Source organism: Paramisgurnus dabryanus, chromosome 8 (genome assembly GCF_030506205.2).
Source record: "Paramisgurnus dabryanus chromosome 8, PD_genome_1.1, whole genome shotgun sequence".
In the NCBI taxonomy this organism is placed as follows: Eukaryota; Metazoa; Chordata; class Actinopteri; order Cypriniformes; family Cobitidae; genus Paramisgurnus; species Paramisgurnus dabryanus.
Genome location: NC_133344.1, coordinates 8,114,592 through 8,141,980, shown reverse-complemented (window position 1 = coordinate 8,141,980; position 27,389 = coordinate 8,114,592). Strand labels below are relative to the sequence as shown.

General features: G+C 38.0%; 4 protein-coding genes across 6 annotated transcripts in view; 3 read left to right on the top strand and 1 right to left on the bottom strand.

Annotated features, from left to right (window-relative positions):
- acsl3a (acyl-CoA synthetase long chain family member 3a) overlaps positions 1-3,124 on the top strand; it is a 32,614-nt gene extending 29,490 nt beyond the window's left edge. For both annotated transcript variants that reach the window (XM_065280463.1, XM_065280464.2), the window contains exon 15: positions 1,879-3,124. In XM_065280463.1, coding sequence (XP_065136535.1) covers positions 1,879-2,036 — 158 coding nt within the window. In that variant the 3' untranslated portion in view covers positions 2,037-3,124. The remainder of the gene's footprint in view (positions 1-1,878) is intronic.
- The window catches only part of serpine2 (serpin peptidase inhibitor, clade E (nexin, plasminogen activator inhibitor type 1), member 2), an 87,486-nt gene that overhangs the window by 6,488 nt on the left and 53,609 nt on the right, over positions 1-27,389 (bottom strand). The gene's annotated exons all lie outside the window — the stretch shown is intronic.
- On the top strand, positions 8,087-9,830 carry kcne4 (potassium voltage-gated channel, Isk-related family, member 4). 2 transcript variants are annotated; one of them, XM_065280012.1, is made up of 2 exons: positions 8,087-8,393; positions 8,778-9,830. In XM_065280012.1, the coding sequence occupies exon 2, from the start codon at positions 8,802-8,804 to the stop codon at positions 9,342-9,344; it is 543 nt and encodes a 180-aa protein (XP_065136084.1). In that variant the 5' UTR covers positions 8,087-8,393; positions 8,778-8,801; the 3' UTR covers positions 9,345-9,830. The 2 variants fall into 2 exon arrangements, with proteins under 2 accessions (XP_065136084.1, XP_065136083.1); XM_065280011.2 differs by having other exon boundaries at positions 8,099-8,389; positions 8,778-9,829.
- scg2a (secretogranin II a) lies at positions 23,110-26,525 on the top strand. The gene is made up of 2 exons (XM_065280462.1): positions 23,110-23,248; positions 24,381-26,525. Exon 2 carries the CDS (start codon positions 24,388-24,390, stop codon positions 26,164-26,166), a length of 1,779 nt encoding a protein of 592 aa, XP_065136534.1. The 5' UTR covers positions 23,110-23,248; positions 24,381-24,387; the 3' UTR covers positions 26,167-26,525.

Genomic DNA, 27,389 nt, shown 5'->3' with positions numbered 1-27,389 from the left:
GAACAGCCAGGGTTGCCAGATTTGTGAATCAAATCCATTCAAAACTTGCCCAAAAATTTGTGATAGACCGATATATCGGGCCGATATTTGTGAGTTTTATGTATATCAGCATCGGCCGATATGTGGCTGCCGTGTTCGCCAATTTTTTTCCGCCATTATTTACAGACAGAGTGTTGGAAGCCGCAAGCGATTGCAGGTCATGTGACTAAGAACAACCAACCTGTCCATGACAACATCGAAAGATGGTTCCATAGCACCCTCACCTGTTTTTACTATTTGTTAAATAGTAAATAGTTTTAAATAGTTAAATAGTTTTATAGTTTTTTTAAGTTCTATAAATGTTACTTTTTTAAAATTGAGACTTGTAACATTTGGCCTCATCTTGTGTCATTTTTGTGATGTAAATTGAGTGAGAAAAAGCAGTATCGGTTCCAAATATCGGCAGCCTGTATCGGTCATCGGCTAAGGCTGATGAAACAAAAATCGGTATCGGCACTGAAAAATTCATATCGGTCGATCCCTACCAAAAAGACCCCAATAACTATTCACAGCCAAAATACCAATAACTAATAAACTAAATAAATCCCTTTATTTTTAGCGCAAAGAAAAAACTTGCGGAAACCGTTTAAAAGTTGTCCAAACTTTTATAGTCGTCTATTTTCTTGTGGAGTTGGCGTAAGGCACGAGGCAATTTTATAGCTATGTAATTGTATAAAAGTACATGAACCCTCAAGAATGTACAGCATGTGACCCCGTTACTTTAATAATGCGTGTTGCCATCGCCTTGCTCTTGCATGTTTCTGTAAAGAGAATCATGCGATACCTAAATATATAAGTTGTGAACCCAAGCGCAATTCTTCTGCTCATGTGCACAAGTTGTTTTGCACCTGATTGAGAAAATACTATGATTTACGCGTTTACATGCATACGTTTCTCCTGATGATCGGATCACAGATAGGACTACACCACCACCCCTTTAACTAAAGTTGCCCCCCAGCATTTTTTGTGATTTTCACAAAATGCATTCCAGGAAAATTTTCTTCTAAAAATATATAAACATACAAATATCAAATGAAAGAACAGATCCTCTGCTTTCAAACAAACAAACAAACTAAAAGGGGAAAAACATTTCATCCTATCTATATTTTTTCTTTGTTTATGAACTCTTAAATATGGATATTTAAAAAAAAAAAGCAAAAAGCTGAAAAATTGCATTTTTGTGAAGGAATTTTGTTAGAGTTTAGATTCAAAATGATTATCAAAACATACACGCAATTTAAAATTAGTCAATAATGTTTTGGCTTCAGTTTTTTCATAAATTGTGTAAGTGCACCATCTAGTGGATAATCACAGTTTTGCAGATTAGTATGAAAATTCATCAGGAACACGTTTTTTAAAGCAAATGTTTTTTTTTATTGACGAGATAACTTGTCAGTGGCGGGGAAAGAGTTAAATACGATCGAAATTTGCATCCAATCGACATTAGTATTAAGGTATTAAGTATACATGATGGCTTTTTAATCCGATAACAAATGGATTTAGTTGCATGTTAATGTAATTATTGTACCGTGATGTGTACCTAATGATGCAATCAGGGCACATAATTAAAGTAATGATAGTTATGTTTTGCATCTGATATAAATATAGGCTACATGGAAAAAGTCATTGACATTGTGAATAAATCCTAAGGGCACACATGTCATATTGGTCAAGTTTTCAATCATTTGTCTGTATGAAATATTTCTTGCAATCCTTTACAAAAAAAATAGTATATAGCATGCACAATTTCCAAATATGTTAAACTTCCTGTTTTTGCCATGACCGATCTCTAGTTATAGTCTGATGATCGTGTATTTCTTATTCTTGTGTTTTTAACAGGCCAGCTTGAACGGTTTGAGATACCACGAAAGATCAGCTTGAGCTCGGATCCCTGGACCCCAGAGACCGGCCTGGTGACAGACGCTTTTAAACTCAAACGAAAGGAACTGAAAACTCATTACCAGCGTGACATTGAGAAAATGTACGGTGCTAAATAAAAACCGGAGAAACCTGAAGCAACAGTCAGATTTCATTCTAGCAACCCACAGTCTGAACAGAGGATTCTTATGGACGTTATAAACATGAACAAAAAACAATATTTGATGTTGGACGCTTCACACCAACACCACACAGACGATACTAATTAATATGTAAGTGATGTTAGCAACTGAATTAGACACACCCCTCTCTAAAACCCCACCCACATACAACACCAGCTAATCCACTAATTATTTTTTTGCTGTGTATAGATCAGTGTTTCTCAACCAGGAGACCTCAATATGACTTTAAAAAAATACATTTTATTTTATATTTTATTAGGTAGAAATTACGAGTGGGGTGGGGCTTCAGATATTGTTGGTGTGGACAATAGGGTAATTGAAGTCAAAATGTTGTGATGCACTGTTAATGGGGCGATTCCTCGGACAGGGATTAGACTAGTCCTAGACTAAAATAAATTAAGAACTGTCTAAACTAAAAAGAACTACTGACATCTTAAAATACATCAGTGCCCTTTGTTTTGCCTCAAAATGCACACAAGTAATGTTTTTAGTAAGGCATGTTTGTTAAAACTAGTTATATTTTCTAATTAAACTAAGGCCTAGTCCTGGCTTAAACTAATCGCTGTCTGGGAAACCACCCCATAGAGTTTAGGCCTGTCTCAGAGACTGGTGTGATTTCTCAGGAAACCAATTTTTATTGATACCTGTAAGGTAGTAGGAATATTTTTAGGGGAACGATTTAAGGGGCAACCAATGAAACTGTGATTGTTTAAAATACTTTGAATAATGTTTTGAGTTTCTCACATTCAATAGAGGTGATTCATGATGCCATAGATGAACCATTTTCCATAAAGAACCTTTAACATCTGAAAAAACTTTGTGTTTCACAATGGTTCTTCTTTGGCATCCCTGTGAAGAACCTTTTAAGCACCTTTGTTTCTTTAGATGGAAGTCTGTGTGTCCAATCAGATTGAAGGACCAAAATTAACTGTTCTGTCCCATACATGAGCAGTGCATCATGGGATACTGTATGTTTGTGCTGTCATTAGGAAACTTAAAGACATTAAACTGAGTGTGATGTCAGATTTTTGACAACTTTCTCTCTTCTGTTCATCTTTTTATTTCTTTATATTGTCGTGTGATGCAGATGCAAAAGCCACCAAACTGTCAAAAATAGGATGATGATGATATTGAGTGAATACTCTCGGCATGTATTAAATGTTCATTAAATACCTTTGCTTAAAATCTGCTTAATCCTGGCCTCAAGCCATTCAGAGATATCGCTAAACGCCATGCCGATTTGTTGGCAGCATCCACTAAATGCCACATCGACTTGTGCATGTGTCCTATTAAGTGCACAAAAGAATAATTAATTGAACAAGGACATGCAAAACGCCAATGTAGCAGTGGAATGAATCGCAGACCCCAATGTATTTAGTTTCTTCATTTTTACATTCTGACTTTCATTATTTGCAGTGTTTCTAATTGCATCTTTAGTGATTTTGCACTTGTCCAAGAAGTGGAGGTCTTAAAAATAAAGATGCTTGAAAGGTTTTTCACACTGATGCCATAAGAATCTTTTTTAGTTCCTCAAAGAACCATTTATTTTATACATTTTTATAATCTGAGCAAACCTTTTCACATTTAAGAAGCTTTTGAGAAACCGAAAAAGAACCATTTAGACCAGGAGTGGGGAACCCTGGGTCCTGGAGGGTCACGGTCCTGCATAGTTTAGTTCCAACCCTAATCAAACACATCTGAATTTCATTTCCAAGTGATCCTGAAGACTTTAATTTGATTTTTCAGGTGTGTTTAATTAGGGTTGGAACGAAACTCTGCAGGACAGTGGCCCTCCAGGACCAGGGTTCCCCACCCCTGACAGAAAAGGTTTTTCTAAAGCTTCCATGAACTTTGAGGGTTTTGCAGTGAAAGTCAAATTTGTTATATGCCAATGAAATTACTCGCTAATAACCTTTTCATTGCCATTAAAATAAAATTACTGAATCTAAACATGAGATAAAAATGCTCATTTATATGAAAACACACACTTAGAGGCTTTTGCATATGGACTCTTAAAATGATCTTAGAGTCATAATGTACACACAAACCTGTGAAACACAGTATGTGATCTTGAACCAACTTATATCTTCCTCGGTTATTACTCTAGTAATGTCAGTGAAACCTCCTCTTATTGTTTGCTTTTAGAAGGATTCTGGGTTTTCCTGCTGGACAGGATAACAGTAACTGATTTGATTCAAAGGACTCATCTTTCAGGTTTTTCCCCACAAGCCACTAAAGCAGGGGTGCCCAACCCTGTTCCTGGAGGGCTACCATCCTGCAGATTTTAGCTCCAACCCCAATCAAACACAGCTGAAGCAGGTAATCAAGGTGTTCAGGGTTGCTTGATAATTACAGACAGGTGTGTTGGAGCTGGGTTGGAACTGAAGTCTGAAGGACGGTAGCCCTCCAGGACCAGGGTTGGGCACCCCTGCACTAAAGCTTATTTAACTTCAGATTAACTATTTGTTTTACTTTAAAGAAATCTAGGACACCAAATCAGGTTTGATGAAGAATTTCAATTCAAATAACGCATCTAAAAATAAATTTTCTTCATTTCCATTATTCTTTAAGAAGTGACATTGTTTTAGTGGGCAAAATGCATCTGTAACTATTGGCAACGGACAATTAATTTTGTGCTGTTTTGTATAAGTTGTTTTCAGAAACATTCTGTTTGGTAAAATTATTCAATTTTATTTTATTTATATAGTGCTTTGCACAATTGTTTCAAAGCAGCTTTACATGCAGGAGAAAATTAGCCAAGTACAGTGGCTAAGGTTTAACCTTACTAGCGAAAGTAGTTATAATGTAACGCATAGAAGAGAGTTCTAAGTTAAGCCAATATCAGCTGACTCCCTATGGGTTGAAAAAAAACTAATTTAATAGGAGGGAAAAAAGTCCTATGAAGAAATAAAATGCTTGAGAGAGAGCCAGACAAAGAATATACTGTATATAAGACTATAACATTTTATGGGAATGAAATTGCAACCAAAATGTGTATGCGTGGTTTATGGTTAAAAAAACATTTTCCACATACCCTTCCTTTTTCTAGCTCCAGGGGCCTCATTTATAAAGCGTGCGTACGCACAGATTTGATCGTAAAGTGTGCGTAGGCAAAGTCCATATTTATAAAAACTGTCTTTGACGTGGAAAAGTGCTTAGCGCCACGTCAGGGTCTGAGCAGACGTACGCTCTTTTGCTTGTCTGATTGCTGCAGGTTTATGGAAATATAAGCCATTCTTGCTGTTTGAAATTGGGTTTAAACTAGGGCCGGGACTTTAACGCGTTAATTAAGATTAATTAATTACACAAAATAACGCGTTAAACATTTTAACGCATTTTAATCGCACTTATTTTTGCACCGCGGAATATTTCTCATTGGATGAGTTTCGGCGGACCGATTATACTGGAGCACCAACTAGCGTTCATGACTTCAGACAACAACAAACCACAGTGAACATGAACGAAGAAGTTGATGAGATCGCTTTGGTTGGCCCCGTGGATGGGAATTTTTTTTATAAAAAATGAACGGATGGAAGCGTCGATAAGAGCATGGTTGTGTGTAAGCTATGCAACAAGGAATTCACATCTCACCGCAGCACATCGAGCCTCAAGTATCATCTCAATGCAAAACATATAGCAGCTAGCGTGGACGTTAGCCCGACTCCGAGTAAAACGACTTGGTTGAAGAAAAATAAACAATATTTTGTTGCTTAAGCTTATGTATTCAGTCATTATTCATGGTATACTAAAAATCCATGTGAAAAAATAACTTCTCAATGTTCTCAGGTCAAATATTTATATGCGATTAATTTCGATTAATTAATTACAAAGCCTCTAATTAATTAGATTAATTTTTTTAATCGAGTCCCGGTCCTAGTTTAAACATTGACAAGCGCTCTTTTATATGTCTGACATTAATTACGCATCGTTAAAAGACAGAGATCTGAAATTGCTCGGCTGCATGCACAAGTTCAAGTTCATTTGCGATTTATGGATTTGAAAGAGGTACGCGCGTTTTCTGCGCGTACGTTCGGTTTATGAACACACGTATGCATTTTTGTTAAATGATCGTAAGATCAAATGTAGGATGGTTTTTACGCAGCATTTTATAAATGAGGCCTCAGATTTCACTATCTTCCTGAAACGCATGGATTGGAAAAGCTCTGTGTCCCTAATTGGCCAGCTAATCTGTAACTTGTGATTGGCCTGAATACCTCTGACATCAGCCGGAAATGTGACGCTCTTCCCCATGTTTGAAAGATTCGCTCACAATGCAATGATAACAGGAGTTAACTTACAAGCTGTGAGTCCAAGCGGGAGGAATTACGATTATGTCAGCCTTGTCTACATCACCAATCCCAGGAAGTAAACTGTTGCCTACAATCCATGTGTTTGTTGTAGTCCAAGAAAAGAGATTTACGTTGGAAATGATAAACTCACGTCATCGTTTACTTTGGGGTTTGTACCTTTTGTTTTCAGAAACATTCTGTTTGATAAAATTATTTGCATATCGTTAACACGTACTAATACACACTTACACACCAAAGGAAATGTCAAAATGTTTAAACGGGTTCGAGTTAGAAACAGGGAAAGAGAAACAAAATACTATAAGCGTAGGGGAGGTTCGCATGTTGAATATCTGCTCTGTTCCGAACAAGCTAACTATTGCGGCATAAGTATATTGCCACAATAAAAAATTGTTCAAATGTTACAGCTTGACATCTTCATGTTAGATAGTCAACATCAGCTCTTTATTTCCATCCTGTTAACTTTCTAGCCATTCATTCTTAAAAATAGAGGTGCTTCACAATCCTGAAGAAGAAACATTTTTGTCTAAATGGTTCCGTAAAAAAACTTTTTTACACAGCTGGTTCGAATGCTTGATTCTGATTGACCAGTCTTTTAATAACGTATGAAATAATATTTACAAATAACAAATATTTATTTACAAATATTTACCAATCGTGTTCGTGACATTTGATCGTCTTATCTTAAAACTAGAAAGGCTTTCTATAAAAATGTGCTAATTAAATATTTCAAATTAATATTAAATGTTCATTACCGTACTTATACCGGACGTATAATAATAGGGATAATATACAGGCAGCCGGTGGTTATCGTTAGAAAAAGCCCCTTCAGTGTTATACAAAACCCAATGCTGCGGGCGTTGAGGTCTGATCACACTATCAGGCTTATTTCTGCGATAACAACCGGCTGCCTATACATTACCCCTTACTAAACATCTTTCTGTTTTACAAATGTTCTTTGTTGTGAAAATGGGTTCTTCAGATTAAAAAAAAAAGGAGTAAGGAAATGGTTCTCCTAAAAACCTTTGAATTCTTTAAAGAACCAAATATGGTTCTTTAAAGCACCTTAAGAACACAAAATATTTGGCAAGCATGATATGCATACTGTAGACTTTCACAGAGCTTAAACTTTCTTAAACTACTGTGTGTTTATCCATATGCACAGACTAATGCTCAAGTAAATGAGTGTGCTTCAGTTTGTAATTCTGTTTTGTCCGTGATGTGGTCTCAGTTAGGAATCTTTCCCAGAGGTCTGGATTTGATCAAATTTTAAACAAGCTTTGCGTCAGTTGTCTGTTTGACTTTACAGTAATTCACAGGCGTGGTTAAGCACGGCCTTACACTTTCTGGCTCCAGTTTTTCTGTAACAATCCCACACCTACCCATAATGCACCATTCTCAGACAAAAAAAACCCTATTAAACATTAAAATGCATGACATGGCTTTACGATTATTTTACAATCTTGTGTCATCATATCTGTTTTTACACCAAAAAGAAATTAAACTGTAAATTATTGTGGAAACTTATTTACACTACATCGTATCATGATAAATAAAACTCCTAGTTACCATGCAACTTATTCTCCTTTCTTCTGCAATAAATAAAGACCCTATTTTATGTAGAAACATTTTATGCACACCCTTAACTTTCTAAGTCTGCTGGAAAAGATCAAGGCTCTCCAAACGCATGCGTGCAGAATAACACAACTGTCTTGATATGTTAGGACAGATGAGCGCATTTGGCAGACTATGATCTCCATTAAACGTCATAAAAACGGGGCTGTGAAGATTTCGGACTCCTCTGAGGGAAGGACGTGAGGATGTCGACTCCCTCGACCTCTGTCACAGATTCTCCTGGCGCGTGTCCACGCACAGCTCCTCTCATGGGACGCGTTATTTAAACGACACACAGCTGACTTTCCCGTTATAATCCAGAGAGATACGAAGGAAAGTGGCCAGCGCGCTCCAGGATTAAAGCTTCTGGTGAGTGAGTACACGTGGATTTGAACATATTTCATATGAATGATGTTATTTGGAAAGACTAAGGTTTTGATAGGTTACATTTAAAGTCACCATAAATGTCCAAAATGTTTAACAATTTTGTTTGCATTTACATGAACTTTAAAAGTTTAAACAATATTTTTGGGTTTCTTAAAATTTACATTTGTGCATTGGGCAACTAAACACAACTAGCCTTTGTGTTGCTGACGCAAAACTTTACCAAGTGCGTAAAGGGAACAAAATAAATATACAATAAATGAAATTCAGTAGGCTATATAACCATTAAAGTAAGTATGTCGAATCGTATTGCATATTTAAAAACGTAACTTTAAAATATGTTGTATTTATCAGATTTAACTTATATTTACAGGTAACTCCGTTACTGTCGCAATCAATGGAGTTGGCGCGCAACGCCACCGCGCCGCACGCGCTCTCATCGCAGCAGCAGACCACGAGACTTTCCACGCTCGGCGGCAGAGACGGCAACGCGTATTTGTACATCGTCATCGTCGTGTCCTTCTACGGATTCTTCCTCATCGGGGTCATGCTCGGCTACCTGCGCACCAAACAGCGCGAGAAGAGACGCTCAAATGCGTTCACGCGCCTGCTGCACGAAGTGGAGCAACGCGAGTGGGGCGCGAACCAAAAAAAGCACAGTTTCAGCCTCTCTTCGTTTCCCGCGCTGTGCTCCACGCCCGTCCCGTTCACGCTGAACACCGGCAGACATGCAGGATTCGCGCTCGAGGGCGGGCGCGTGTTGGCACCACTGGCCTGCGTGCTCTGCTCGGTGGAGCAAAGCAGCGTGAGTTCTCTCAGTTCCACTGCCGATGTGCGATTCACTATAGAGGAGGAGGAACCCGGGTCTGAGGAACCGGTAAAGACTGGTTTGGGTTCTGATCAGAACTGCGAAGTGGAAAACGTGAACGAAACTTCCTGACTAGGTTCCGTCACGGGGCTGAATGACTTTTTCTTATTCTTCAAAAACAAATGGTTCTTTTAAGAGCAACTGACTGAAAGGTCATTTAGGGAACCAAAAATTGTTTCTTCTATGGCATTACTGTGAAGAACCTTTGAAGAACAGTATTTTTTAAAGTGTAATTTTGTATTGGTCATCTCTGTCAACAATTTGACAGCTAGAAAGTTCATTTCTCTGTTTAAAGGAGATCGAATTTCGTGTATTTGCAGCATTATTAAATGCAATAACTGTAGCGTTAAATGTAGTGGAAAATATAAACTGTTCAACGCGATGGGAACGCATCGCCATAAACCTGGAATCACTTGAAAAAGCTTTTTCCTTATATATCATGTACATGTAAAATGTTTGCATTTTACCTAAAATGATCTGTATATATTGTACTACATGTATGGATTCGTTTATTTAAGTTTTCTTGTCTTGTGCGTCACGTTATTAAAATGTTTCTGTAAATGAAGTTTCGTGTCTTTATTTGCACTAACAGATCACTGCCACACGGGGGAGTGAGAGACCACAGCAGCCTCTCAAGAGACTCCTATTAGATGTTATAAGATGTTCTCTTGCAGATGGGAAAAGATTCAATCCCACTTGCGTCATTGTAGAGATAAAATCGGCCTCCTCTTTACCCCCCACCCAAACATTTTTCTTTCTCTGTTTAAAGACAATGAGGGGTTTGGTATTATCATATTTTTTGCTTTTACAGATATACACAATTATACACAGACTCTTTATCTTTGCAGTCTTTGTTGTCTAATGAAATGACATCAGTCAGTGACCCATCTTCCTCTCGAGGGATTGCAGTGGAAAGTTATCGCATGTTCTGTCTGAATGGATTTCCTCCAATATAAACTTGCAGTTCTTGGTGTTCGTTGAAAAAGTTATTACTAGAAATAAAAAAAATGCTTAAACTAACTGTGGAGCTAGCCAATACGCAAATAATAACAAAAAAAATCGGTCGGCAACTCTGAGATGATTTCCAATGTTTATAATTTTCATGCCCCTCCCAGTAACCTCACTTCGAGTCCGTCCTTGTCAGTGCATGTGCAGAAGTATTTTTGTGAACGCATACGCAAGCATACTTAGATTACTAAGGCTACATAACACTCAGAAATACAATCAATGGTTAATAAAGCACACTTACCTGTCGAGAAGAAATGTGGCAAGCTCTGCATCCAGCTTGAACCCTTTAAAATCTCGTAATAGATTCCTCCACCTTTCAAATGCCGGTCCGATATTGATCCTAGTTTTATTAGGGGCACGCTTGCTTTCTATCTTTGTTTCCTTCATTGGTTGTTTTCCTAGCTCTGGTTGTTAACCAAGGAATCGAAAGTTTGATAGCGAATGTTTTCTCCATCACGCTGCGTTCAATCAAACACACCTGTGAACTTCTTCTTCTTTGGTGTTTTACGGCAGCTCGCATTCAGTTTGTTACACTACTGCCATCTTCTGTTCATATTTGTCTCCTCTTAAATTCTCTAATCAAATAAATACCTTGCGCCTTGTCCCTTTTCTGCTAAATATAAAATATTTTTAACATTTCCATCTATTTGCTCGCACTTGTGAACTTCAGGCGGATGCATGTAAGAACGCGCACGAGGGGGGAGGGGAGATCTGTGGCGCCTGCAGCGGAACTGTGATTGAAAGGCAGATTTTACACAGCGTTAATTTGACCAGATGAACCGGCCTGCGCTGATTGGACCAGATGAACCGGGAGCGGTGGATTTTTGGAAACCAAATAACAGGCTCTAGGTGGAGCTAGAAGCGCGATTTTTTCTTAAACAGTCTAATTTATGTTTTTCTATCAGAGGATAGTGTCGCTTTCAGTGAATATTATCAAAAATATCTTGCCGATCGCAGCTTTAAAGGGACATTTCACAAGACTTTTTTAAGATGTAAAATAAATCTTTTTTTGAGTGTATTTGATGTATTTGAAGTTTTGGCTAAAAATACCATGTAGATAATTTAATCAGTGATCCTTGGGAATTTGGATAAAACAGGTTTAAATAAAAAAAAAAGTTAGTTAAATTACAAAATCTGAAGGTATATCATTATAGACCAAGGTCTTGGTTGTTCAGCAATTTACAGGTGCAACTTCCCCTGTTTGTATTTTTTTCATAAAATAGGCGTTTTTCCAGTTATTACTCATACAACGTTTACCTTAAGCCTAAATAGAAAATGTAATGATTTTTTTTTTATTTAATAAACATATTTTTGTATTAAGAGAGACATTAATTGTATTAATAATTAATTTAATAACTCAACAGCACTGAAGAAACATATTGTAAGCATTTTCCTTTAAAACAAATAAAACTCCGTCTGACGGTGGTGACACTAATCTGACGGTGGTGACAGTGCCCTCATTACAACATAAAATGCCAAAATGTATACCACTCAAGTCAATGGCTTCTTGCTTAAACTTTATGTAAATATTTGGTCCAAAAAATAACAATTCTGAGCACTGTGATGAACAAATATCAAATCATAAAATTACATAAAACCTGACAGAAAAGACAGAAAACCTGACGGTGGTGACAAAAACCTCATATAGATTAAAAAAAATATAGATGAGTTGTTCACATTAGCCATCTTGTTTCCCCTCTGTTGCAAGCTACTTCAGACCTCTTCTTAAAAATTATACATTTATTTCATAATCTTATCTAATATTTTTTATACAAAGATGACGGTGTTATGGTTGTCACAGTAGCAGTGTCCAAATATATAAACAAGTTTAAGAGAAAATAGAAAACATACAGGAGCTTGAGTGATCTTGAAGCATGCAGTAGAGCTGAAGGTTTGAAAATGGGGTCCTCAGGAACGCAGTTGACCCTGTAGTGGTCTGATTTTATTGCTTTTTATAAATATCTGACCGTGGTGACGAATATGTGGGACACATTTTGAGCAATCACAAAATAATAGAAAATATTGTTCAAAACTCACTGTTTGTAGTTTTTAATACATATTACAATATACCCTTTCATGTGGTAAATATATTATTCAATTCAATTATTACTTTTAGCTTTTTTAATCAAGTTGAAATGATTATCTCTTAACCGAGGACAGCTGATTTTGTAGGCAATGGGCCAGCATATAATCATTAAATTAATAAAAAAATAAAAATAAACCTATAAAAGAACCTTATATATGTGCAAAGGACCCCCTGATTATAACATTGATTCCTTTTCTTCATGAAAATGTTATTATTTTCCAACAGACTTAGCACTTTTCTTAGTGGGACATGTTTTTGCCAAAGTTTCAAGAATCAGTAATATAACATGTTAAAATTGCCACTGTGCAGGCCTGAGCAAAAATATGACGTTTTTGGGTGTGTCCTTAAAAATGCAAATGAGCTGATGAAATGCAAACACTGATCACCATAATGGTGGTTTCACTATAAAAAAAACATTGGGTTGTTTTTAACCCAGGGCTGGGTAACTATTGGACAGAACACATTTCTGGGTTAAAATGACCCAAATAATGTGTAGTTTAACCCAACCGCTGGGTAAAAACAACCCATTATTTGGGTCATTTTAACCCAGAAATGTGTTCTGTCCAATAGTTACCCATGCCCTGTGTTAAAAACAACCCAATATTTTTAAGAGTGTTAAAATTGAAACTAAAATTTAAATTGAACTCGACTCCCCTTCTGACATCACAAGGGAGTCAAATTTCAATGAGCTATTTTTTCACATGCTTGCAGGGAATGGTTTACCAAAACGAAGTTACTGGGTTGATCTTTTTTACATTTTCTAGGTTGACAGAAGCACAGGTACCTAATTATAGCACTTAAACATGGAAAAAGTCTGATTTATATGATATGTCCCCTTTAACAAAAACATAGCTTGAAAAATCTACTGAATAATTTTATGACCTACAATCAGAGTTCATGAATTTTAAACAATGTTGTGAAAATGAGACATTTAAATCCATAAAAACAAACTAAATATAAAGATCACCAAGTCACAACAATCTGTCTCTGTTTACAAGGAAGCTTTATGCTCCCAGATATAACATTTATTTTTGATTAAATAAGTTAACTAAGACTGTGACAGGGAGAGATTAGCGTGACTCATTTTTCCTGTGCCAAAATGAAATTCACATACACACCCCTCTCTCTCTCTCTCTCTCTCTCTCTCTCTCTCTCTCTCCCTCCCTCTCTCTTTCTCTCTCTGCCTCTCTTTCTTTCTCTCTCTCTCTCTCTCTCTCTCTCTCTCTCTCTCTCTCTCTCTCTCTCTCTGTGTGTGTGCGAGTGTGTAGCTGAATCTAAATTAGTTTCAAAGATTGGAAAATGAATAAAAGGATAATAAGCGTGGAAAAGCAAAAGGTGCTCGATGACAAACCAAATTTGATTTTTTCTTAAAAAAAGTTGAGGCTTGGTTGACCTCATCATGATGCTAGGGTGATGTAGATGGTTGCTATGGAGTTGCTCCATATCTATGAAGTTGATATAGATAGACCTGTCTGTCTGTCTGTCTGTCCGTCCGTTGTAAGGGGTTATAAAAGACTATTTAAGATTTTTTCTTTATTTTTTCTTTTTTTTCTTTAACATATATACATATATAGACAGTATATGTACTGATTATATATTGCAATGCGGTTGCTTTGAGGTATAATAAAGTGTTTTTCAGATGCTCTCTCTCTCTTTCTCTCTCTCTCTCTCTTTCTGAAAGAATATGTTTAAGGCCGTCTTAAAGAATCGTCTCTCTTTCTCATGTTCGCACTTTTATTGTGTAACATTTCCCTTGAGAGTTTAACCTTTAAATTGTAAATGCCTGACATAAAAACATGTTATTTTTACATGTTTCACTCACCGACCTTTTTGACTTGCCACTAAGAGGAAAAAATACATCACGAATGCTTTTTCGAATCTAAATGTTAAGCAAACAACATGAGACGGCACGATGGAAAAACCAAATTAGTCGGATTTAATTGAAGTGATGTAATCTCAAGAAAAGGCCAGGAGCACCAACGATATTAAACATATTGATAAGATGCACATTGACCCAAACCATCCTCAAAGGACTCTACACACAACACACACACACACACACATCATGTATTACAGGACTTAATGAGAGTTTCTATGGCAACAGGTACCATAAGGAATACTTAATTTACATGTGCCGGTCACATATCCGGATACTGAATGGACAGCCGTGCAAGCTAGGGGTCTTTAGGTGAGTGTTGAGGGGTTGAATCAATGTTCAAGTTCAAATAACACAGCTAATAGACTGATCCGAAGATTTTATAATGTCATATCAACTTTTTAAGCAGTACACCTTTGCACGCAAACAACCACAAACTAAGTTATATTCATTCAAGTCCACAGAATAAAGGCCACTGGAGATGAATGAAACAGGAAGTTTAATACTTGTGATTTGTCATGACTAACGGGACATATGGGGAAAAGTTATCCAGTAATGTTTGCCTTACCAACAAGATAAGCTTCATGATTTCAGAGGACCACCAGCTGTTTCATTACCTTCAGATTGTTGCATGGATACGTGCAGAGACGCAGCTGCGGGAAAACATGGATCTGTAAACACATGAGAGTCATTTGGCAAAGCATAATGTTCATTTAATGATCACGATTAAAAGGTGACTAAGCCTGAACATTTGTTTTTGTGTTAGATAGATCTATATGTGTGTGTGCATGTGTAAATCCCAATAACAAGCGACACCTTTTTACTTTACGAGTAAATCTAATGAAAGATGCTTGTTGAGGTGAGGATGCATATGCTGAGGAATCTTTCATCTTGCTTTCAACTTTGTGTAGATCTGATGTAAAATCTTTCATCTTGAGGAGAAGATGATGATTTGGCTTCGCTTTCATCTCTCCAGTGAATCACTGCTTCATGTTGAGCTTTACCATCACAGGTCTGATTTGGGGAAAGTCTGATGGATCTGTTGGTGACATGAGGGGTGGAGAACAGAATTCAGGGGTTTCTAACTTTATCCGACCTCAACTAACATCTTGTCTCATTAATTCACAGTTTGGTTTCAGCTGAAGGCGTTCTCTGTCTAAATGTGCGTGCCAAATTTAAATTCTGTTTTAGGCTAAATTTAAATCACTGAGATGTGTGTGCGAGCATGATAATGCCAGAATGGACACGGTTGAAAAGACTGTTTGGTGCAGCGGTCGATGACTCACCGGTTGGGAGTATTTATAGCACTCACACACAAACACGCACAAAGAAAGTAGGAGATTTTAATTGTATAAAAATTTCTCATGCATACAAAGCAACATGTAGAAAATAGATTTCGGGAACATGTTTATTATGGATATACAAAAGAACGTCACAGAAAAAGGCAAGAGAAAGTGATCCTGGCCAAGGCCAAACTCAAAGCCAAATTTTTGATTTGCATACACAGATAGGTTGATAGGTTGACAGACATACCAATAAATGAATTAGATTATTGACTAAGTCTAAAGTAAATAATAAAATAAACAAGTGTTGTTCTGGAAAGTTTTGAAATTAAACCAACACTGTAAAAACAGTTTGTTCAAAGTTAAATAAACATTAACCATTAACAAGTGTTTGTCTTTACAGAATAAAACTTTGCCTCATGCAAAGCATATTGGGAACCAAAATCTGAAGGAATAAACAGAAAAAGGTTGACGACGAGGACTTATGATTCCCAGAATGTTTTGCATGAGGCTTTTATTTTAGTTTCTGGCAAACTTACTTTAGCATTAGTTATTTGGCATCCAGTCACTGATATTGCTAATACAGTCTGTTAGCTTAGAAAACTGGTGGGTTTCGTTAGGATGTGAGGAGATGCAAAGCTGGATATCATCTGCATAGCAGTGAAAACTTGTTATGTTTTCTGATAATGTCTCCTAAAGCTAACATATATAATCAGAACAGAAGAGGGCCTAGAACTGATCCCTGCGGTACGCCTTATTTAACCTAAGAGTGAAATGACATTTCCTCATTTTTATAAACAAAGTGATAGCTCCAGGTTAGATACGATCTAAACCAGGCTAGCGCCTGACCACTGATGCCAATATATTTTTTAAGTCTATTGAATAAGACTGTGTGATCTATTGTGTCAAAGGCTAAGTAAGGTCTAGTAATATAAGAATTGAGATTTCACCACGATCGGATATTAAAAGGAGGTCATAACTCTAAGCAGTGCTGTCTCTGTACTATGGTGGGGCCTGAATCCTATTTGGAACTTTTCATACATAGTATCATTCACTAAGAATGTGCATAGCTGGCTTTCCACTACTTTTTCTAGAATTTTAGAAAGAAATAAAGATTTGAGATTCATCTAAAATTATTAAGCTTTCCCTGGTCAAGGTGCAGCTTTTTAATGAGGGGTCTAATAACTGCCAGTTTGAAAGCTTTTGGAACGTTTCCTAGTTCTAGTGATAAATTAATGATATTTAGTACTGGGTCTGACACTACAGGGAAAACCTATTTTAGTGGGAACCTGGTCTAAACACGATGATGATTTGAATAATTGTATTAATTTTGAAAGCTTTTTTATTCTAGTAGCTTTAAAAGATTCAAGTTGTTCATCTGGTAATCTAGTGTTCAATGTACTATTGAGTAAAATGGTGGCTGCTTGCATAGCTTCGATATTTTCCCTAATAACTACAATTTTGTCAGTAAAGAAGTTCATGAAGTCGTTACTACTGTGTTGGAGTTCAGTTTCCATTAGTTTTTTGTTTCTAGTCAGTTTCACAACTGTATTTAAGACGAATCGAGAGTAATTATGATTTTCTTGTATGAGCTTGCTGAGATAGGTAGATCTGGTGGTTTTTATAGCCTTTGAAGACATGCTGCACGCCACACCTCTAACTTTGTGCTCCTCCAATTACGCTCAATTTTTCTAGATACCTTTTTAAGGACTGCGGTATGACTGTTTTACCATGGTGCTGCTGTTTTTTCTTGATTCTCTTTGATCTAATGGGAGAAACAGCTTCTAATGTGCTATAACAAACGTTGGTTAAGGTTTCTATTACAGCATCCAGATCTACACGGTTATCTGCTACATGTTTAATTTGGGACAGGTCTGAGAGATTACTAATAAAGCTATCTTTAGTAGAGGAAATTATTGTTCTTCCCAATCGGTAGCATGATGTGGACCGAGCAATCCTATCTAGAAGTACCGCGTGTATGAGACGAGCAAAGAGACCTGCTTGTACAAAAATAGTACAAAAGCTGTCACTGGGGCGCTACCCTTTAAAAAGGTCCTAATATGCTCTCTTCAGGTGCAAATGTGTACTTTTTGAAAGGTGACAGCTTTTCTTTTATCTGAGAGTCTAATGTGTTACTCTTGTCTGTGAGTAAAGCTCATTAGATGAGCAATAACTGGTTACTCTTCCTAATTGGAAGCTGTTGCTAAAATGCGGTTGCTAGATACAAAACAGGATGGTTGCCATGGGTACAGATGTTGACCTCCAGTGTTTCTTCTAAAATTTGGATGATTGACACCTGTGACAGTCCTGCTGATGTAATCACCCCCCTCCACAGACCTGTCACTATGACAACCAAACACTGGCAGGTGTGGATAGGTGAGAGAGGAAGATGGTTTGTGTGATATGTGGTGTCTGGGCTGTGCAATCAATACACACAAAGAAACAAAGACACATTTATGGAGTTATTAAAGGTGTTTGTCTTATTTATGAGTGTGTGTGTGCATGAGAGAGAGAGACCTGAGGCTCAATTCAGTATCGCAAACAACGTGACTGAAGTGTGAGTCTCTTGGGGCAGTGATCGCCTCTAACCCTAGATCGATAGATCATAACACCCTAGCAACTTCATAGCAACCATCATTTACATCAACCTAGCATCATGATGGTGCAAAATCTAATTTGGTTTGTCATTGAGCACCATTCACTTTTTCCACTGTCTCTTCTACTATTCATTAAAAAAAAATTCAATCTTTGAAACTAATTTAGATTCAGCTACACACACACACATCTGACCTATGAGTCATTACTTGCAGCACTGCAAAACACTCCTCTATCCTCCACCCTTGCCTCTCTCTTTTTCTTTCTCTCTCTTTAAGGTTCTCTGTTGTTTCCTGTGGCTTTAGGCTCACTCCCTGTGTCTACAGATTACCTGTCAATCAAGCTGTCTGCAAAGCAGCCGGGTCTTGAGAGGTCAGATGGGCGGCGCCAAGTCTTGCATCTGCAAAGGCCGTGTCTGTGTTAAACAGATATTTTGGTCACTATTGAGTTTTATTGCTTTTGTTGAGTAGATTCCTTTCAACATTTACAATTCAGATCCTTAAAGCATCCCTGAAATAGCACGGCATCTCTGTTGTTCTCCGGCATGTCTGTTTATCTTACGGTCTCTTCTTCTCTTTTCTCTGGTGTGCTGTGATAAAGGAAAGTGACCTTGTTATGAGAAGCAGTGGCAACAAACTGAAGATATACAGAGGAAAGGTTAATATTATTTAACACCATTGCCTTGAAGCTGTAACTTTCAATTCACCTTTATAAAATAATTTAAAAATATTTTAAAGTAAATGTGACTCTCCGACAATGCTAATGTGCCCACCACTAAAAGCATCATAAACAGAAGCTGACAGGAAATACAACAATAAAACAAACAAAGGATTTAGTCTGGATTTTGACACGACTGATTGTTAACATAAAAAATGTACCGCATTCGCTTTTGCACGTCTCCAGTCTACGATAAACAATTTTACTGTTACGCTCTGAACTAATTCCTCATCTATGAACCCAAACAGGAAACGATCCCGGTTTTAATGACTGCGTAGGTGGCATTATGGGACATCGAGTCCATTTCAGGGAAGAAAATGATGGTGATCAATAATTGATAAAAGACCACAGAAGATGAGACACAGACATTGCTCAGATCCCAGCAATGATTCGCTGCTGTGGGCATGTATGTCTGTGTGTTGTGGCGAGGAAGCTATCAAATTATGATGTGTTGATCTATTTAAGAGTCCCATAAGAGACTAATGTGGATTATACTGAGACAAAACATGATGAAATTTTAAGGAAATAATGCTAGCATGACCAAGTGCATGAAGCTGTTTGATGACGGATTATTTAATATGTAGAGAAACTTGCATCTTTTACACAAATTCACAATGACACACAACACATCCGTGCGGTCTGATGGGCTGGAAATGTTCAGACTGTTTGTCTCAGTGTGGGAGTTATGGTTTGATGCCCTGATAAAACTTAAATCTTTGTCGATGGAGGATTTGGTCAAATTTAGGAGAACATTCAGTTCAGAGGGCCATGGGAAGAAAGACGGCACAAAGGAGTGATACTTGACAGATAAACAAACACATAGACATAATCTTGCTCTAATATATATCTATCAAAACCAAGTCTCACCAGTTTATTTCATGCATTCTGACTTGTTAGCACAAGCTGCGTTTCCATTACGCTTTAAATTGCGCAAATTGACATTGCGAATTGAAAATACGGCCAATGGAAACACGTCAATTTCACAAAACTCTTAACAGCAGCAATTCTGCTACCCCAAAGGCCCAATGTTTTAATATTACATCATTTTCATAAAAACGTACTACCATGTCAAAAATAAAACCTATTTATGTATGCACTAGTGGCCTCCAACAAAAACATATAAATAAATCTTTTTTTCTATATTTGGGTCTTACAGGGATATATCGCAGGAACGTTATTACGCTCGCTTGAGGTGATTTTTCAGTCAATTCGAAAGAGGTGTATTTTGCAAAAACTCAATGGAAACAGTTTATTCGCATTTTCAGGTCACCTGATGTAAGTAAGTCACATAATCATTATTTGAAGATGACGCGTACTGTACTAAAACCTACCCACATATACGCTGCTCCTCCCAAGTGTAAGGTGCTTTCCTTGGCATTTTTGTTTGGATAATACTCTTACCCTTCATTTAAAACTAATACCTATTGCGGTGGATGTGATTTTAGTAAACCTACCAACAACAGTCGACGTGATGTTTTAAATTACTTATCGCGAGAGGAAAAACTATGTTCCAGTCCCAAATCATAGATTAATGGAAATGCCATAATTCCACAATAGCTTTTTGTCGACATTTAGAAAATATTGCTTAAGTTTTGCAAATTTGTAATTTGTAAAGGAAACACAGCTAAAGTTAAAAGTTGTAATCTTTATGCTAAGCAAATGCAAAGTGTCAACAAAGCAAACAAATTTCTGGGCCAAAGTCACTCCATATCTTCCTACAAGCTTCAGAAAGTTTTTTTCAAACATGGGTATCTGTAACATATCAGTGACCCCATATTCCTTTTATGGGCACTTCCCCCCAAAAAGCACGCCCATACGTCAATCACAGTGAGTGTGAGAACGCTCATTAGCATTGTTTCTTTCAAATTAAAGTCACAAGCATCACTTCACGTGACAGCTTTGTTTTATATCAAGAATGGCACGAACAAAGTGGTGTGTTTTGGATGTAAGAAGAAGAAAACCTCATTCAGTTTTCCAAGTTAGCCAGTCTTATGGAAACAATGGATATAGTTTTCTTTATCCAGGGGAACAACAGAATATTGCGTGTGTGTTTGTTAAACACTGGATTTTGTTGTAATGGGGCGGTCCCAACCGGGTCATGAGTCACAGGCGGTAAGTAAAACTGCATCAAATGCCTGTTTTTTTTTTTGTTGCTATCAGCGCATAAGTTGTGTAGTGAATCCAAAGTTATATCCAGAGATAGTGGGATAATGTTTTGTGTATGTTGCTCGTGACAAATTTTGTGCTTTTTCAGAAACTGATCTGTCTTTTATTAATCTGATCAAACTGAAGACTCTTTAGAGATATAAAGGATGTAATAATACTCTATAATTTCTCAAGATTAACATAAGATGAGCAGCATCAGCTTGTGTTATGTGAGCTTTAATCTCACTGCATACATAATGTGAATAATGGAACACATTGTTTCATACGTTACTAGATCATTGCAGGTAATATAAACTAAAAATGTTAATGATAGGGCACATTGTCAGAAAAAATGGTCCCTAGCTATCAGTGGGGTTGTGGCATTTCAAGTAAATCCCCCAAAAATGACTATAGCTGGGTTTTCACAGATAGGGTCACAGTCCCAAATATCCTCTGATATAATCCATTGAGATCTTTGGCCACTTCAGCTGAAATTAGTCTCAGATCAAATGCATGCAAGTAAAAATGATGCTAACCTCTTCTCTGATGTCTCCAAATGTGTGTTTCCGAGGGTGCATGTGGCTCTGTGTTTGTTTTCCATGCTATCTTAATGTAATTTGTTCTCAAAAATAGCCTAAAGAGAGCGAACCTTATGTAACAAAATAGGTAAACAGAGCACAAACAAACACACACACACACACACAGACTGAGATAATGTCAACCTGAATTGTTAACTGAAGGTACAGGAAACAAAACAATGGTGCACCTGCTCATACAACACACACATACATCAAAAGAGCCGAGCACATGCAATGATGTCACACAAACCCTTCCCTCACTTTCTCCTCTGTTCTCAAAAAGAGATGAGATGAGAATAAGAATATGATACAGAATAAACAACATTATACTACACAAACATTTGTGTGTGTACGTGTTGTACTAGAGGCACTGAGTCAAACTGTACAACCACCCACATCACTGGAGTGGATTTCTGAATGAAAGAGTCTCCTGTGTGAAATCTCCCTCCTACCAGCTTCTGACAAGCTGCCAAAAATACGCTCACTTCATAAAATGTGCTGCTGGCCACTCAGAGCTGATGGGCAAACCCTGTCTCAACATATATACATGCCAAGACAATTCCCATTAAACCACGCACGCATTTACTCGTCTCTCTTGCTGTCAGACACACACTCCATCCTGTCTCTCTCTCTCTCTCTTTTCGTCTCTCTCTTCCCTCTCTGCGACACTAGTGGGTGACTCATCATCGGTCAGACTCTTTATACAGAAGAAGTGAAATCAACATGACCACCATCCCACAGCTATCCGGCCTTGCCTGACACAAGCTGCCGTGCCATGTGTGCGTTTGTAAGACAAAGATAGGAAAACACATCCTTAAAGATTCCTGTTGTAAGAAATAAATACGACACACAGCCATGTTATCCTCTCCTCTGAGAACCTCCAATGAATGACTCAAGAACAAAGTATTATCGTTCTTTAATGTTGGACTATTATAATAATAACACCGCAATCACTGAACTCCAGAGTTTCCACTTTACAGATAAGAGAAGGTCATGATGAATAGATCTGGTGGTTCTCCAAAGGGCTCTTTGTCAATGAAACATCTTATCAAACAGGCAATAAAGACACTTGTTGCCCAACAACAAACGTGCACATGCGTTACAGCCTATAAGGTTGGTTTAAAATGGTTAAGGGGATTTTCATGTAATTATTTTTATAATTATATCATAACAATAACCATTGAAGTATAATATTTTGACACAAACACAATTTTTTGTAAACGATACCCTAATGTCTCGAATCCCTTAGGAAAATAAACAATGGCTTTATTTATAGTAAATCTGCAGTGACTGTTGGGTTTCTTTGGCAAATATTTTAATAGTTTTACTAAAAATATGATAATTAAGATATAGTTAGTGAGAGTTAAATGTTAAATGTATACTGTACAATGTTTACTGGAGTGCCCCAAACAAAATAAAGAGAAAACAAGAACATTCATTTAGTTTTTGTCCAGCAAACAAAAAGCCTTGAATTGCGCATGTGTGTGTATGTATGTATGTGTGTGTGTTTAAAACTGGTTTTGCGTATGTTGTCTCAGTGACGCACGCATATAACAGGAGGAGCTGTCCGTGGTGCTGACGCGAGAGACATTCCGCGCACGAGCTCGGGGTGCATCACAGTGACAAACACACAGAGAGCGATACGCGGCGCGCTCACGACTCTCTGTCAAACCAGACCTAACGCAAAGGTAAGAGGGCTTTTGCTTTTAAACACTCTCAACCCTTCCATTTGACTTGAATGAACTAAATACTCACTTTTCTCCCCCATTTGTTTATTCTGAAATGTCCGTGGTTTCTTATCTGTAGATCAACAACCTGCTGCACGTTACCGTGAGACGCGCGCAAAACGTTTTGTTTTGTTAAAAAGCGTATTTTTTCCATATGGGTTTTAAAAGTCGCTTTATAAAGAGCGAGACACGACGCGACGGACGCATATACTGTAAATGATAATTTACACCAACTAAAGAGTAGCGCGCACGGAACGCGCGTCCTGTGTTTACGGCTCCCGCATGATTCGTGCACATTTTGAAAACCTTATCTAAATATCAATTCGATGTGTTAAGAATACTGAGGTAAAGTATCCAATTTTAAGGAACTCGCACATCTAAGCAAATCTAGTTAAAACAAACAAACGCCATCTCTACGCATAGCCTATAGAAATATGATATACTGCCATATAGAAACATGCGTTTTCAATACATTTTTATTTATTAGATGTATGTGTTGGATCCCGCGTTAAACGGCACTTTGAGGTCCAGAAGCAGTGCGGATTTGCGCGCGGTCTCCCGTAGCAACAGGCTATGACTCAATCGTGGCGGCAATTTAGAAACTAATGAGATTTTCAACGCGCAGTGCGCGCGCGCGGTCTCTGAGTGCTTCACAAACGCTCATCAACGAGAGAGAGGAGGAGAGAGAGAGCGCGCGCGCGAGAGAGAGAGCTGATGCTCAATTAGGTACTGCAAGCAACGCGACATGAAGTCATAAAGTTAAAACTGTAAAAAAAATTACATTGCCAAAGCACAATTCTTCACAAATTCTTTCGATTGTATTTCTTTTTAATCCGTTTGGGAGCATTTTTTTGTTATTGTAGGTAAAATAAATGTGTGTAGATTACTGTTTGTAGGACATATAAATATAAAATAATGGTAATATGTTATATTAATGTGAATTATTTTAATATGATCTCCATAGCCAATCAACATTCACAAAACAACAATTGTGCAAAACCCTTAAAAAATCTGTGTAGGCTTTTTAGCCTATATACACATTTGAACACATGATTCACAATCTCTTCCCTTTAATTCCTCTCTCTCTTCTCAGGTAAATCATGCAGATACCATCTCTATGCTGTTCTATACACCTCCTCCCCTTTATTATCTCACTCATTCACGGAGTTCCAGGGGCCACATTAAGGGAGCATCGCTTAAGTGAACCAGGATCGTATGAACCTGTGTCCCAGCTCCGCCCTCCTCCAAGTGCTGAAATGGTCAGAGCCCTACGCTACATCCAAAGTCTCAGCCAGAGAACCCCATACGAACTTCCAGTCGACGATCATCAGCCGACCACCAAAGACCTCGAACCGGATGACATAGAGAATGTGCGTTCAGTGCTACGTCAAACAGCTCCGGCCCAAGGATCCACAGGGATGGATAGAGACCTGGAAGAGAGGGACAATACTCAACAGTGGCTCCAAGCAGTGCTTAATACACTGCAACAGACCGAAGAGCAAATAGTGCCCCCAAAAGCACCCCGAAAGCCTCCTACCCAACCTTTCCCGAGACCAAAACAGCAACTAGCGATGGAAACCTCTTGGGGTAATCCAGGCATCCGCAGGCGACACGGGCAGTACCCGATTATCTTTGACAATGAGGAAGACCAGCCACTAAAACGGACCAATGAGAACGCAGAGGAAGAGTACACGCCTCAGAAACTGGCCACGCTTCAATCTGTGTTTGAAGAACTGAGTGGAATCTCCAGTGCTAAGACCAACAACAAGCGTGGAAGTGCAGTGGGCATCACCACTGATGATGATGATAATGATGAAGATGATGATGGCTTGTACAAGCAAAGAAAGATGACTTTGGAGGACCTCATGGGAACGGATGAATGGGAACCTCTAGAGGAGCAAACGGAGACGGAAGAAGAACAAAGAGAAAGACATGGATTTAACAGGAAACCTGATGATGAAGTCAAACGATCCAACCAAAGAGAAAACGAGGAGCCTGATGACATCACAAAGTTTGTAGACCTGCTGAAACTTCTAGAAAGGAAAGAAGAAGAAGAGCAAAAACGTGAAGAGGTGAATGGTGGTGAACAAGAAGAGCAAACAACTGACAGAGAACTTGAGAAAAAAGATGCAGAGAATGACGACGAAGATGATGATGTAGATGAGGAGAGGGATGAAGAAGAAAGAGAAATTAAGTCCGGATCATTCCCCCAGTCCTTATCTCAGCTTATCAAAATCTCACAAAAGCTCCAGATCCCACCGGCGGATGTGCTTGACCTTCTCCGGAATGAACAGAGGGACTTCAAAGCCCCACAGCGAGCTCAGGCACAGTCACGAACCCCACAACGCACATACACCACGACTCATAACGCGCACACATCCTATGCCGCGGCACCACACCAACGCCCGCTGCAAACATCGGAGAGCAACAGTGCAGTACAAGACATCCTGAGGATCCTTGAGCTGGTGAGTGCGGCACAGCTAAACGACAAACGACCAACTCAACCAAAACCATCACGGTACTACGAGAGAGAACGAGACCTCCCGGCGTACGGGTTCACAGACTCCAGCCGAGACGACTACGATGACACAACTGGTGAGGACGACGAACTGGCCAGTTTCCTGGCATCAGAGATGATCGCAAAGGGACAGAGGCGTACACGTTTACAACCCGAGCAGCAGTCGGTATACGGTAAGCTCGAAAGGGCCGTCCAGGACTACTTTGATCAAAACGGTGAAAAGAGACCGGTGGAGCACAAGAGCGCCCCCTCGAGTTCAGACGACGACGACAGGATGATGAGGATCTTGAGGTACCTCGAGCCAGACAACGATGAGACGGACGAAATAGACTCTGAGGGCAAAACCGTTCCCGAGATGTAGACATGTATATTAGAGTATATTCATTGTTGAGGGTTTGAATTGTCATAAAATAAAGTATTTTAAAAATGCATATATATTCCTTACTTGCGTTTAGTCGAAGTAGTTTTGTAGATTTTTTTCTATTTTTGTGTTGTCTAGAATAAATATTTTAGTAAATATTTTAGTTTACTTTCAAGGTAGCCGTTTTGCAGTAGCTATAAAAAAAACAATGTAAAAAGTCACCGAATTTACCTCATTGACATATGAACACACACACACGGTTTTTCAAGCTTTCTTTGATGTTTTTCAATCAGTATCTTGTGCGTGTGATGCGGTCATGTGTGACGTGGCAGAGGTAAATAAAGCACTTGTTCACACTATGGTCGTGTAGTTTCTCAATGGACCTTCAACATCAAAAACATGTAGGGATGCAACAGGTTTTATTTATACATTCTCAAAAATAAAATGCAAATACGACTTTGTGGATTTGTAATCATTTAATTAGTTAAAAACATTTGAGATTTAAATTGATGGCCTGGGCGCTCTCTGCAACATACAACAAGCAGTAATAAATAATAATAAATATTATTTTTGTTTTTAAAATAACATTAAACTTCTTAGCAGTGTTCGAATTGTGTCAAAGATTATGGTGGTCCCCTAGCTAAGCCAAGGGTCGCCAAATTACCATTAACATAAACCCTAACCATTTTTTTACCCCTCAAATTAGTGTGAAATGTGTAATAATATTAGGCAGCGCCAAAAAATAGTCCCCAGCTATTGAAAGTTACCAAGGGAACTATTTCGGGCACTGCGTAAAATCACTGCGTCTCCTGCAGCCATGTTACGACAGCAAAGTCTTTGATTATTACGCCAGAATGAGAGTATAGTTCCTAGCCATATCGGCCTAGAAAATCACAACTTTTAATTTTCTGTCAGTCTTAGTAATTTGTGTAACTACCGAAAAGTCAAGTTTTTAATAGGAAAAATATCGAAACTCTTTGGTTATTTCTGAGTGCAATGCTAATGGTCTAATCAGATTCAATGGATTATGCTAAGCTATGCTAAATGTTGTACCGCCAGACCCGGAAATCGTCTGAATGGCTTCCAAAACAGTAAAGCTCAAATGTTTAACTCTTGGGGAGCGGAAAAATAAGCCTATTTTCAAAAAAAGTGGAGTGTCCCTTTAAGAGCTGAAATTTAATTCAGACAGAAATCTTTTGTATTAGTTCATTGCAAAATTGGTA